Source organism: Amblyomma americanum, chromosome 8 (genome assembly GCF_052857255.1).
Source record: "Amblyomma americanum isolate KBUSLIRL-KWMA chromosome 8, ASM5285725v1, whole genome shotgun sequence".
In the NCBI taxonomy this organism is placed as follows: Eukaryota; Metazoa; Arthropoda; class Arachnida; order Ixodida; family Ixodidae; genus Amblyomma; species Amblyomma americanum.
Genome location: NC_135504.1, coordinates 48,435,171 through 48,450,195, shown reverse-complemented (window position 1 = coordinate 48,450,195; position 15,025 = coordinate 48,435,171). Strand labels below are relative to the sequence as shown.

The following is a 15,025-nucleotide window of genomic DNA, read 5'->3' as shown; positions in this document are numbered from 1 at the left end:
TGTCAGATACTCAGCATCGTTATTTGCCCGCAACCCAAGATACTTGTACTCATCCACAACTTCTAGCGTGAAATCCTGTATTCTGTGCTCGCCGACCTCATCATTAAATATCATGACTGCAGATTTTTCCTTACTAAACTTGAAACCTAATCTATCTCCCGCTGTACCACATATGTCTATCAACTTCTGTAAATCTTCCTTGTTGTCAGCCATTAGCAATATATCATCGGCGTATATTAGACCTGGTAATGACTGTTTAATTCATTCTCTTTGCTTGAAAAAATAAAGGTTCAAGTCTAGTCCGCTCCTCTCCAGCTTGGTCTCCAACACTTGCAGGTACAACATGAACAACAAAGGACACAGAGGACAGACATCCTTGCCTAAGCCTCCGCTGTATCTCTACCGGCTTTGATACATTTTTTGCACCTTTTATAAGATCTCTGGGACCTTGCTATATATCCTTTAAAAAATCAATTACTCCACCTTCCAGAGCCAATGTGCCCAGTATATCCCATAGATACTCTTGAATAACGTTGTCGTAGGCTCCCTTAATTTCCAGCTTAATTTCCAGAAATGCTATCCATAGGGGCCTGTGTTCCTTCTCAGCAATCTCTATACACTGCATCAATGAAAATAGATTGTCCTCCAACCACCTTTGTTTCCGGAACCCATTTTGTAGCTCCCCTAGCACCCCCTCGTTCTCCACCCAAGCCCGCAATCTGTCCTTTATAATCTGCATCACCACCCTGTAAACCACAGATGTCACTGTTATGGGACGGTAGTTACGTCAGCTTTGTCCCCCTTTCCCTTATATACCCTGTTCATTCAACTTCATCGCCATTCATCGGGGACTTCCCCATGCACTATCATTTTATTCACTACCTGTATTAATGTTTGCTTGGATCTGGTCCTGTTGATGTGGCACTAGGAACCTTCTTCTCTGCCCTTTCCCGCTCTCTCTGCTCGAGTGAAGCTATTGCAGTAACCGGCCTATCCTCCTTCGATAAATTATGTGCAACATTTCTTTCTTTAAATTTTTCTGTCATCCTTGTGCCTATGTGTTTTATCGCTTCATCTCCTTTCAGTCGAATACCCTGAGCTGTAACAATTAACCATTGTTCTAGCCTAGTCTTATTAGTCGTTGCATTTAGATGCTTCCAGAATTTTTAAGCTGCTTTTCTATCCTTTTTGTTTACTTTTGACATATATTGGGCACCCTTTCTTCTAATTTTCTCATTAATCAAATAGGATGCTTCCCTTTTACACTTTATGAAGGTATCCCATTTTCTGTCTACTTCAACTTCTGGTTCCCCCCTCTTCCTGGAATATCTGTGTTCCCTGGACGCTTCCTGACGTTGCTCTATCGCCCTCTGGACCTTCTCATCCCACCAACTCTTTGGTTTCCGTCTTTTTCCTTTTAGCTTTACTCGCACCTCAGCTTACTCTAGCTCCAGTAATCGAGTTAATTTGGTATAAGTCCGTTCTGTATCACTACCCTCAAAAATTACTTTCTCAATTTTTTTGCTGCTCCTTCCAACTGCTTTTCTGAGTTAAAATTCCCCTCCGATTGTTCATCTCGCTTCAGTCCTACATTGGTTTCTCTTCTGAAACTCAACTTGATACGCTTGTGGTCACTACCTAGACTTCTGGAACCATGCTCATCTGTGCTCATTACCCCTAATCTATTATACATCCTCTGTGACATTAGTGCATAATCTATCGCCGAGTGCAGACTCCTTGCCTCCCATGTTATGAGCCCTTCGCACTTCTCGGTACTGTTGCATAAAACTAAATCATGCCTGTCGCACATGTCCTGCAGCATGCTTCCTGTTGAATCTATGTACCCATCCAGGTCTTCTATATGTGCGTTCATGTCGCCTCTATTATCTCGCTCTGTCCTCCTAGCTCATCAATGTCGCTTGCAATGCATTCTAACCTTTTCCTGTTTTCCTCTTTGACATTAGCTCCTGTCCACAGGTATACAAAACCAAAGAGTGTTTGCTCCCCTGCCACTTTTCCTTTTAGCCATAAATGATCCTTACATCCCGATTTAGCCCTTTGAAAATTCTTACTTTTATGAACGAATGCCCCAATTAAATCCCCTTTCTGCTGCCTTCTGTTTTATTGCAATATTCCAATGCGTAGTCTGGGTTACACGGTGGTTGCTCTATGTCTCTAAGATGTGTTTCCTCTAAACCATATACCGTTAATTACTCCTGCCTTAACTGTTCTGAGTTCACAGAACCACCATCAGATCACAGCGTCATCTGTGGCAGCAACTAAAAAACAGGATATCTCGCATGGAGACTTGTAGCGCCATCTACAATAGCACTGTAGAAACAACCACCTGCCCTGTGCCAGTGATGACGTTTCGGTGCACTATGATAAATAGGGGTGGAACTATGCGAGAACGATGACAAGGGCGAAATTGCTGCAAAATTTTAGTTGCTCGAATCCAGGATGGCGACCATTATAATTGGTTGTGCCGTATTTGGCTGGGCTAGAGTGTTGGGTGAAAAATACAGATTCAATATTATCAATACTATCCTCTTTAGGCACACCTATACAATACGCTTGGATAATTTCTATACCAGCTTAACCACAGTCATTTACCGCACTCTTCATTCGGCAGCGTATAGTTAACAAAAATTGATTGTTTTTAATTTCACGTGCAGATGAGGGGCACAGAATGGTTCTAAACAAGTTTTACGATTTTATCACGAATAGGTCAATGAAGAGATGTCATATTTGCTCACTTGGCACGCAATGCACAAAGGGAAAGTGGGACATATTCGCCGTATTGAACTACACGGGTTTTGCATACTGCCGGCTGCATGAACGTGTGCACACTACTTGCGCCACCGTGGAACGCCAGTGGCCGACCAGCCGAACTTAATTTCTGACCGTTTTGTTTATCCTTCTTCTTCATTCCAAAGGTCTTCTTGCTGGTGCTTGTAAAATTATGGCCACTGATCAGCTGACACACGAGAACAAGTCCTTTATACGATGTTTGACATTACCACTGATAATTCAGTCACTGCTTAGCTAAATGTGTAACTGTTTTCAGCATGGTAAAACAAAGTGCTTTCCTCTTATTGCGTGTTCTCTGAAAATGTTGAAAATAAGAGCTAGTTGTGATCTACAGGTGTTCCTCTCCAAGAACATGCAGTAGTCACTAACAGGGCATTATGAATCTGTTTTTATCCCAGATCGCTTGTAGTCAAGAACTTGCAATGCTACAGGTGTCCAAAGATATATGAGACAGATACTGCGCCATTTCCTTTCCCCAAAATACCAATTATAATGCGACCAAAAAGAAAGATCGACGTTTCGAAGCCTCGACTTGCTGGCTATCTAATGCATGCGGCTGAAGCGGTTTTTAAACAAAGCATTGAAACTGTAAGAGAGGTGGCAGCACAGCATAAGTGGGACTCCTGCGTCCTGCTGCTCCTGCGTCCTACTCTGCCAACCCGTTTATCTGAGTGACCTGTCTCCTGTGGCCACTTTTTCAGTTTTCAGCCCCTGAACGGCCCGCAAGTTTTGAGAGAAACATTACCACTGCAGGCATTCAATTGTCAACCCAATGTGACCACTGACAAGTTGAAGACTTTCAAGCTTTGCTGCATCAAATACTCTGATTCCATTCGCATGAGTGGTAATGAAAGTGGCTGCACCTCCTCGCCCGAGCAGTTGATCAACACTTAGGGGTGTACGCTCGTTCATCTACAATCTCGTCTAGTGGCACTTTCAGAAATGCTATTCGTTAAGCAGCACAGGGCTGAAAGGGTTCTGCAGGGCTCTATTTCCCCTTCCAATAGGCATTGGTGGTTTCCTGCAGTACATGTGCTAGAGAAAAATTATTCAAATTTGTTCCGCCTCAACTGCTGGAGCCTGAAATAAATTATCCGACCTAATGCGAAATTTCTCTGTGGCTTCGATGACGTGACAGGCTGCATAAAGTGGGCACATTACTCGTCGGCCTTAGGCTTCCATTTGGGTTATTAGCAAGTGCTTCCTCATTCTGATGATGCCGAGAAGCCTGGTTGACTTTATAGGCTGAATGTACTGCCATTTGATATCTCGAGCGTCGTGCTCCCCGGACGCCTTCGTCTGCGTTTAGGCGAAGTGCTAAGCAGCAAAAACTGGACTATTGCGTCAGTATGCAGTGAGAGGATAATTTTTTTACGCGTGTAGGTCATGTAGTGGTTGAAGCGCTTTCAGCTACCGGGCGTCTCTTGAAGCACGGAGTTTCTTCGCATTTGGTAAAATGGCACATGAGGCCAAACCATCCACCGAGAGCATACGACCTGACCCCCAGGCAGTGCGGGAACTGATGGCCTTCCTGGATCCAACACACTAAAGGAACTAACAAGATTTAGTTGAATTCCTCTTTGTTTCTGCATATTCCGTATTTCGTAAGGACGCAACCTACCTTTGTTGACATAAACCATGCTCTTTTTGGCTCACACATTTTGGCCCCTTCGGTGAATCTGTCCTAAGCATTCGACATAGCATTCAATTGTGCACGAGCCACAGAAAGGGCGGGACGGACCACTTGGTGAAAGTCTGGCAATCAAACAGTCCGGCCAATAAAAGCCGCTAGTTTGGAGTGTTCAGCTTTGCTGCCCCTCTTGAGAGCTCCGAGTACCATGGCGTCGTCTGGGCAGTCGAGAGTTTCATACATACCTGTGCATCCAAGATTTTAGCATCGTGATTTGCAACAGTGTTCGCAGATGGCAGCAGCCGTTGCAAGACATGTACGCGAAGCTAGTAAGCTGAGTCATCCGACTACAACAGTGCGGGTTTTTTCAATTTTAACCATCGTAGCTGGGCTCATCAAGACGACGTTTACGGTTTCCTGCAGCACCTGACGGTAACATGTTTCACCGATTTGAACATTGATCCGGCCCAAGACCTCAATCTCACTCACTGCCGCAAGTTCTATCAGGGAAGAGTTGCGGTTGCTTTACTCGGTAGACGGTACATTCCGGTTACATGTGAAAGGGCACCGAACGACATCCTGCATAATTGGCAGTGGGTCCGAAACTGTTGCGATTATAACATCTTGTGCTGATTCCAAAAAGGTAGGAGAAAGCAACTCGAATACACCAAAAAACACGTTGCGTCCTGCAGGGCATGTCAGACTTTGAATACCGGAAGCTGTCTATATACACCACGTAACACGCCGTAAAAGAGCTTTTCTTCACATTATTACCCTTATGAAGTCATCTGCTTAGACAACTTTACCTTATTCCTGGAAAGTCGTTACGTGATAACATACATGGCGAGCGCCACTGAAAGATCGTCCAAGTTATTTGAGGTGTTGCCTATATTCTATACATCGCTTCCCGAGGTTGTGTTGTTTGAGGGGTGGAAGCTGTGGTATGTAACAGGAATTCTAGTGAGCTCTCCAGTCATTTGAGATTAAGCACTGCAATTCGTCTGTTAATCAGCCACACTGTAACGGCCTCGTGGAACCTGATAACCACACTCTCACAGACTTTCCTCGCATGGTGCTCGATTAACAATTAAACGAGGCAACTTAGTGCCTGTTGCCCTTTTCGCCAGCAGCACATAGAAACAAGAGAGCCTGAATTTCGCGCCGTTGTCGGTCATTTTCCTCTGGGCACCTTCTGCAAAACTTCACAATCAGCTGGGTGCTCCCTAGCCAACTGGTCCTGAATCACTTTGCATTCCTATTTCGTGTCGCGTGCAGTGACGCCCAGCGCAGGTTCTTCAAGGGTCGTGGACGTGCACAGCCGTTCAACAAGAACTCTCAGTGGCTTCCATCTTTTAACTCCGGTAACATCGTTCTTATCTAGCGTTCCAACCTCGCTACTCGACGTGCCCTGCGTTTGCGACCCGCTGTGCCCTATGTCCCCGTCGTACCATGGGATTCATTGTTCAGGCTTAGGTTTCAAACCGCTCCTTCCTTCCTGAGCATCGACCTTATGATGTGCGCCAAATACTCCATAAGTTTGCTTGTCATTGGAAATGCAACGTCGCTGCACCAAAAATTGTGCCCAACTCTTGCATATTACCTTGATCTTATCTCAACGTTTTCTTTCTCCTTGCGTTTCTTTCCCCACACCTGCCACGCACAGCGGAAAAATGTGATATAAATGCTCTTGCAAGAAAAGCTAGGAGTGAATACCGACCTTCTAGTCAGAAAGAGTGCTTCTCCATTCTCATCTCTATATCATAAAAATTGGTTATGAGCGAACAGAAGGCGCAGCAACACTCTCTCTCGCTGGATGGGGCAAGCGATGGAGAGAGTGAGAAAGGAAACAAGAGACTCCGCAGCGTAGGAGCCAGGGTTACTTTTGACCTCCAAAGGTTAACATGGACTGGCATGGTAGCACACGCGAGTTACTCGTGCATTTAGCCTGCCGCGAAATGCGGCAATGACACCGGTGTTCTGAGTTTACGAGACGATCTAACGACTGAGCCACTACGGTTGAACAGTACACGCTGCAGAACCTCTGTTGTTTGCTTTTTGATATGGACCCCTTTAGTACTGCGCCTCCCCTTCATGGTTCTTCGTGCCCCCTTCCTTCACTTCCACCTTCCCCACTGAGGTGGTTGAGGAGTGAACAAATTTTTTTTTTTCAAATAAATGGCGGCACTTTTGTCCACATAAAAATGGCAAAATTCATGTCTCCATTGTCGATCCAAACAGGATCGCTAGACTTCGTGCATGCAGTCGAGAGCACGCCACTCGATCTTCATAGAAGACTATTGTGAGCCGCCGCGGTGGCTGGGTGGTTATTGAGCTCGGCTGCCGGCCCGAAAGACGCGGGTTTAATCCTGGCCGCGGCGATCGAATTTCGATGGAGGCGAAATTCTAGAGGCCCGTGATCTGTGCGATGTCAGTGCACGTGAAAGAACCCCAGGTGGTCGAAATTTCCGGAGCCCTTCACTACGGCGTCCCTCATAGCCTGAGTCGCTTTGGGACATTAAACCCTCATAAACCATAAACCTTAAACCAGAAGACCGTTGTGAACCCATGTTGTCCCTGCATATAACGTGCGGGTCAGTGCAGAAAAAATGGCGGCGTCGGCGGGGATCCGCCCTAGAATGGTTACCGTGGGACTTCAAAATGGCTTCAGGATGACCTTTAAGGACAGCAGGACTAAAATGTTCAAAAAATTAAGACAACTATTTTTCATTGCTGGAATGTTCGAGTCAACGTGTAGTCCATATCGAGGAAGTACTAAATAGTGCTGGATAGCGGGCACACGTATCGATTAAAAACTGCATTGCAATTGAGCTCCATCTCAGGAGGTAGCAGGTAAGATAAGTTAAGTTCACCATGCAGCAAGGGAACTGAATTTAACCGTGTATGCACCGAGACGCTAACTTATAATTGATTTGCAGCGCGCGCTTTGAGAATAGAATATAGTAGAATTCAAGAAGCGTTTGTAAAGTCCAGTTCACCCCGCGCAAGCTGTCAGAGGTTATAAGTGTCGATCGCCACTTTCAGCTAACTGCAGTGCATTCAGCATCACGAGTGAGGCAAGTTCTAAAGGATTTAAAAACAACGCTGATGAAGATACCGACAAGAGGAAGGGAACTGCCTTTTATTTTAGCTTGCGGTGGGAAAAGAAACTGGAAGAGCGCGAAAAAGCTGGGGAGAAGCAGTTACTACGGCAACGCGATTTACTACGTTGCAGCGGGAGTTAGCTTCAGCGCTCATTCCTATCTGTTTCCTTCTTCGTACGTAGTCGTGCACATATACCACTTCACTAATTTTACCGTGAACATGTCTGGATGAAGTTTAAGCATCGTTCTAACCTGCTGCTATGACTGAATGGTTCTAATACAGGAGCGAATATTTGGCTCATAAGCTCTATACGGAAAAGCGTGCGAAAGAGATTGGGAGTACGTTAGCGCAACCTGTGAGCGTGAAACTGGGTAGAGTTGTTCAGATATAAATACCTTTAGCAAGGTATACATGCGTATATGTCTTTAGTGACGATGCAGAAATGTCCTTCTGAACAATATATATGATAATGTTATATTACTCTGCCTCTTCCTCAAAATATGCGAGATCATTATGCAAACAAGCATGCACTCAACCCATAACAATGGCAGAGCCTTCAACTTAATCAAAAATCTGTGAAAAATGTGTTCTCGTTTCCCATTGATTACTAGTTTGCATAAGCAACTATGATATACCTTAGTGCCTCGTTTTTGGTCAAAAGTTCTAGAACATACCGAATATGTGCGCAAATTCGTGTTCATGTTCTTCCACGGGCGGTGAAGATGTTTGGCGAAGATCGCACGTGCGTGTAAGCTTCAGTGAATTAGTTCAAAGGCGTGCACTTAGTGATTTCTCCGCTGTCTGTCTTAGTCGACCTGCTGTCACGGACTACCTACGTCACGTCACCTGGTGACGTCAATGAAACCTGCCAACTGTATTTTCCGCAAACTGCCCAATGTGGCGGGTAGTTGTTAAGTTAGCGACTACTCGCGTGAGGTTGCGGGAAGTGGAACCTGGGTCTCACGAACCCCTGCCATCATGGGCAGTGGCGCGTCGCTTAACCGCTGCGCCACTCGCCAGGCGTGCTATAAGGATACTCAGCGATTTATGAATGCAGCGTAGAAAATGATAACTTGCGCATATATGGACATTAAATCATTAATGCTATCGCGTTATACTCTTAAGGCGGAGCATAAGTGTACCCGCCAGCCTTACTGCCTAGCACTAAGTCCCGCACCACGCTAAACTGTCTGTCATTCTTTTTTTTTGGTTCGCTTGTCTTGTAGCGGGAATAGTGGTCATTATAACAAGCTGTCACACTGGATCCTATTTGGCAAAGAAAACAAGAATAGCCTCTATCCGTGATACTGATTTTGCACGATAATGGGCTGCTGCTTCCGCAGGGAGGGTCCTTCAGAAACTTTACAATGATCTTCTCTTTCCTATGTCTAGTATAACATCTTCCGCAACAACAAGACACCCATCCTCCTGCCTGGCTGGCTGTTTATCCACACTGCTGCCATCTGGCCGTATGGAGAGACAGGGGTTTACGGAATTCCAAATTCCTTCATCCAGGATGTCATCAAGTAAGCGAAGCGTTTATATTTTTAGCGTCAAAGATATGACGATGTCAAAGCGGCACCTCACTCGTGCCCTTTGGCTGGCTAATAGAGAGTTTGTCATCCCGTTGCTTTTAAAGCGATAGGTTTAAGGGTGCCCTTCTGCAGAAAATTTGGCTGCGTCCATACGGATTTCCTGCGGAAAAATCAGATATCCTAGAAATGATGGCTACGCCACACGTGAATACGTAGGTTTGGAACGTGATTGAAAGATTATAAAGATGGTAATTTGAAACATGCATTATGATACAAACGTCATTAGGACATGCAAGTATACTAGTAAATCATGTATGCTGGAAATAAAATGGAAGGAACCTGTCGGAAATCGAACCCCTGGCCATTAGGTTGCCTAGTCAGGCACGCAAGCGGTTTTGTACAACTTTGCTAATGCGGCGCATTCTATGTATCGTGTTATTTTTCAAACAATACGGAACAAGTGTCCGGGTCCTAAGTGGAAAAATTAGGCACTGCCAGGACCCAATAATGCTATTGCAGCATACCCTAAGTGAAGAGCTTAGTTATCACTCAAATATTCTTGGCCACTTTTGTGTTTTTCAGCAACGCTTATCTGCGGTATAGAGAGTTGAGCGAGTCTTCATTGCTGTAGCGCCAAAAGAAAATGATTTCGCTTCTGCCCTGTTAAAGGGACACTGAGGAGAACTCTATCATTTTTTTTTGTTAGCAAAATCTGATAGTTCAGCATTTCATGGCTTTGTTGCCGCTTGCCCGGGCGCGAAAAATGCATTTATTTCAAAGAAATTTTGATTCGAAGATTAAAAATTTTTCCCGCCGCTCTGATTCAAACTCAGGAAACTCTTATGACGCCACGGCAACTCTTATGACGTCTCAAAACGGAGTGACGTGATACGTGACGTAAACGCAGACTCCGTGATTTCTGACGGCTAGCGGTGTGGTGCGCAACCCTCCTTTGCCAGCCTCAGAGATTCCTGGCTTCCATGAAGTAAGGAAAATTCCTTCAAGGTGGCGCCTCTTGTCCTAGGAAGTCATCACGCTTGTACTTGCGAGATTGGCCTGTGGCGGCGACACCTGTATTTTGGCTCTTGCTATCTTCTACATTACAAGAGCTTTGTTTTCAGTAAGAGTGGCGTTTTTGTAATCAGGAGCTGCTATTCTATCGATACAAGCCAACTTCAATTTCTCCTCAGTGTCCCTTTAGGGCGCAGTATTCATCAATGTCAAGCCACTGTCTTTAGGGATTAGTAACGACTTTCTATGCGTCACAAATATACTGCAGTCTTCAAGAAGAATCGTGCATGTTAGAAACTGCGACCTCTGAACTTGCACAAGTGATGCCAGCGCGCTACGCAGTGTGCCGACGAGGCCTTCTACAAGAGAGTTTAGAGCACTGTAGGTCAGATGCCCGTCTCAACTAGCGACCTCCCTGACAATAGCTGCTCGTATATAGGCGCTGGTTTTAAGGGGTTCACATGAAGCCACAATGTTTTCTTTGTTCTCTTATTTTTTCCAAGAGAAGCCGTTGTTGGCGTTGAAACAGCGAGCCTGAACAATCGACAATAGAACAGTCGACAAAGCGATCATCTTCATGCTAATTTCTAAGGATTGTAAAGCTGTTAGGCAGAATAAATTACAGTACAAACAATTTTCTGGATGGATAATAATGCGAAATATCTCAACACGCAAACTGTAGAGCGTCAAAACTTTATTGCTAAAACTTTTGGTTCCGATTAGGTTAGCGCTAAGGGTTCAACTTCATTCTTATTCTCTGCGCCTCAAAGTTGTTGGAGGCAGCAAATGACATGAATGTTTTCATGAAAACATAAAATATTGACAAAAATGTTAAAACTATAAGCAAATTTTTTTCAGTTAGCCGTTTTCAAGTTTGTTGTACTGATTGAAGTTTTTGTTTACCTAAGCTGATGACGTAAGTGACATCAGTGGTCGTGATATGTCCGGAGCCTTTCATAAGGTAGCCCTAAGGTTAGTGCGAAGCCTCCAGGTATGCCAGTTATCATGCCATTCGAGGAACAAATATAATCTAACCATAACTACGAATAAAAATGGTGACATATAGCACTTTTACAACGCACTGAAACGCTACGTGCAACTCCTGCAAAATTCATTACCACCGAGTACATATAGATTCCTAGAATGGGTACGCCAGAGTTAAAGAAATCTTGCGTGAACGCATTACAGATTATTTGCGTGCTGAAATCGCCGGCTAGAAGAACTGCTTGTCCTTAAAAACATCATCCAAATGAGGGAGGGTGTTATGGTACTCAGACACATGATCCCTGTGCACTTTACGCAAGTTGATGTGGGAGGAGCCCAGATATGAGAAGGAGAAATTCTTACATAGTTTGTGGTTTTACAATAAAAGGTTTAAAGAAGAGGGATCCAAAAATATGCAGAGGAGGTATGTGAACCGCCCGTAAAGAAAGTGAATAGCTTAGAGATGCAAAGTCAGTCGAAAAAAAAGACTGCACAATAACTCTGAACAAACAAAAAACTTTAGGAAAATGGGAACAAGTTGGTATGGGTTTTTTTTTATTCAAATGCTGGTTTTAACATCTTACTTGTTTGAAGAAAAGAGCGTATCCGACATAAAAGTCTTCGTTAACTTCTTCACTTCTTTGTAAAAACACGAAGCCAAGAGCTATCTGTAATTTTTTCTAATATATGCTTCGATTACAGTGGTGTGTGAAAGTGACCACAGTTCTCATTGAGTATGCAATAAAAAGTTTACGGGACGCGTGTGCTCGGGAAAAAAAAAGTTTATTGTAGCTGCGCCTCGCGACGCAGTCGTGTTGCATTGTTACCAGTGAATAAAACATCTATGTTCCCTCGCACCTTGACATATTTCAGCCGACTGGATTGCGTGACTCCGCCAAAATAATGTTTACCACCCACTCGTCTCCCGTAAACATTTGGTAGCTATATCACGTGGGCAAGCTCAGAGTTATAGAAGTGGAGATCTGAACAAGAAGAACTAGTTTCTAATTTAGGGCTAGTTCAAAGCCACAGCTTGGCGCGGAAGGGATGTCTGAAATGCGTTCTTCCGCCGTCACCGCCAGCTTTATAGTCGCACAGTGTGCTCGCCAGCATATATTAACGGGGCACATTGGGGAGAATCCTGTAATCCTGTGAGAGAATCCTGTCGTAGCTGTCGCTGGCAAAAAGCTCCCGTCGCCAGCGGCAACCCCAAGCACAGCTGCCCGTATAGCCATGTGCAAATGAGGCTCATGTGGACCACACAGCTTCTCGCTCTTCGAATGCGTTGCTTTCTGCAGTGGCAGACACCACTTTCGCTTCAGTGGTGATGCACTCATGGTGGGGAGGGTCGAATTCGCCGCATGCGGATATATCAGTATTTCTCCCTCACCGGTACTCACATATGGGGCTGAAATGTGCAGGCTAACGAAAAAATTAGCCCTGGTTCAGCTTTGGTTAAACCTGGTGAGAAGCGGAAGTAACCTCCGACTCTGCGTCGCTGGTTAGACGTACCGCCTGAAGTACTTTCTGCTGTTCTTTCGCAGTAGCACTCTTCCGTCGTCTCTCGACGCGTGTCGCACGTTCTTCTGTCTCTTCGGCACGGCGTTTCTTCCTAGCCATATTGAAACGTTGAAGCTTCGCTTTCCGGCGTGCTCTCACAGCAGGTTGTTCTTCCTCCTCCATCACAAAACCGGTTTCGACCCCCCACCGGATTTTCGTTTTTATATATGCACCGCTATGCATTGACGTCGTCGGAGCTAAGGCGAGGAAGAACCAGCTACGACAGCGTTGAGGTTCGAACTGTTTATTTGCGCTGCTCGCGCTGCGGCAGCCTAGCACAACTTCCTCTTTCTTGTCCGGCGCCGCGTGCCATGGCCTGCGAGCCGAGCGCGGCGCAAGGGGCGCTACAGGACTCTCCCCCTAGACCGAAACCACAGGATTCACCCTGCCGATGTGCTTGGAGGAAGCTGCGCACATTGATGCCGCAGTCGAAGCGAGGGCGAGTGTAGGGTCGACGGGAAGAGGAGTGGCAATGTAGGCTGGTTTCACGCGGTCAGCAGCCACGACGTCTTCACGGCCGTTGACGACTAACGTGAAGGTCTTCTGCGCACAGTAGGGGACGCGGAAAGGTCGATCGTAGGCCGGCGTGAGGGGTGGACGGACTTGGTCACGGCGGATGAAGACATGGGTGCAGGAGGCCAGGTCTTGGCTGACGAACGCGGACTGAGGGTGACGGGCTGCAGGGGTGACAGGAGTAATGTATCGAAATGTGTTGCGTAGGTCTCGGATGCAGCTGGAAGCGTCATGGCCGATTAGTGGTAAGGGCAGCCTTCAGTTGTCGATGCAGACGTTCCACCATGTCATTGGCCGAAGGATGGTACGAGGTCGTATGGATGTGGCGAACGCCCAGAATATTGGCAAGAGCAGTAAACAGGGCCGATTGAAACTGGCGGCAGCGGTCGGTGGATACGACAGGCGGGCAGCCGAAGCGAGAGACCTAGCCGGCCATGAAGGCCGAAGCAATGGTCTCGGCTGTAGTGTCAGCAATGGGCAACGCCTAACGCCAGCGGTTGAAACGCTCCACACAGGTGAGCAGATAAGATGCCCCACGTGATAACGGTAGTGGTCCAACAATGTCTGTGTGAACGTGCGAAAACCGTGCGTCAGGCGACCGAAAAAGAGAGGCAGGCGTGATGGTATGCGGGTGAACTTTGACGCGCTGGCAGTGAAGAAAGGTTCGTGCCCAGTGGCGGACGTCGGCATTGATGCTTTGCCAGAGGAAACGGGAAGTGAGTAGCTCCTGCACAGGACGAATACCGGGGTGGCTCTGGCGGTGCAGTGTTTTGAAAAATGGTGCGACGGAAAGCGAAAGGTACGTAGGGGCGCAAGACGCCAATGTATGTCTCGCACGTAATGAACTGGGAGGAAAACGGCAGTGAACATTCGGCGAAAGACAGGGGCGTGGATAAGGAGCGAAGACTTTGCAGCTCTGGATCATTCCGCAGTGCAGCCGCTAGCTCCTTCATGTCCACTGGTGATTCGGACGCCATGGCACTAACGCGGGAAAGCGCATCAGCAGCAACATTCTCCGGGCCATAGACATGACGGAAATACACTGTGAACTCGGAGATAAAACACGGTTGGCGGATCTCGCGTGCAGTGTAGGTGCTGTGGTTTCTTTGGAAGGCAAACTTCCTCCAGAAAGTGGCAAAAGTGCTTGATGGCGATATACACAGCGAGCGATTCTCGACCCAAGGTACTGTATTTAGCCTCAGGTGGCTTCAGCTTATAGGGGAAAAAACGGAGGGGCTGCCAACTAGAGACGTGCTGCTCGAGTACTGCGCCGACGGCAATGCTCGAGGAGTCGGTGACGAGGCGCAGTGGAGCATCAGGAACTGGATGTATGAGCAAAGTGGCGTCGGCGAGCGCCTTCTTCTTGGCAGCAGCATATGCAGCCGCAGCGTCCTCAGTCCGCTCAAGAGGCGTAGCAGAATCTTTTTTCGTCGCCAAGAGATAGTTCAGAGGCATCAGGAAAGAGGCGCACTTCGGGAGAAAGCGGCGATGAAAGTTCAGGGGGCCCAAAAATTCTGTGACCTTTGCTGTCGAGAGGCCGAATGCCCTGTGGAGTGACAAGGTGGCCGAGGAACTCTGTTGTAGCTACGGCAAAGAGGCACAGTTCGGGTTGATGACGAGCCCGTGACTGTTTATTTTCGCTGCTCGCGCTGCGGCTGCCTAGCCCAAGTTCCTCTCTCTTGTCCGGCTCCGCGTGCCATGGCCTGCGAGCCGAGCGCGGCCCGAGGGGCGCTACAACGTCACAGACGGTGGCTCCACCCCCGTTGTCAAGCAGTGTTTACTCAAATTCACTTGTTTACTCAATTTATTTTAAAGTGACGTAAAGTTAAACAGCATCGCAAGTTGTCCCAGGTCTTTCACCTTTGACCTTGACCTTGAC

At 46.6% G+C, this 15,025-nt stretch overlaps 1 protein-coding gene across 2 annotated transcripts in view; it reads left to right on the top strand.

The window, feature by feature from the left end:
* LOC144100309 (uncharacterized) overlaps positions 1-15,025 on the top strand; it is a 59,945-nt gene that overhangs the window by 37,169 nt on the left and 7,751 nt on the right. For both annotated transcript variants that reach the window (XM_077633294.1, XM_077633293.1), the window contains exon 11: positions 8,936-9,069. In XM_077633294.1, coding sequence (XP_077489420.1) covers positions 8,936-9,069 — 134 coding nt within the window. The remainder of the gene's footprint in view (positions 1-8,935; positions 9,070-15,025) is intronic.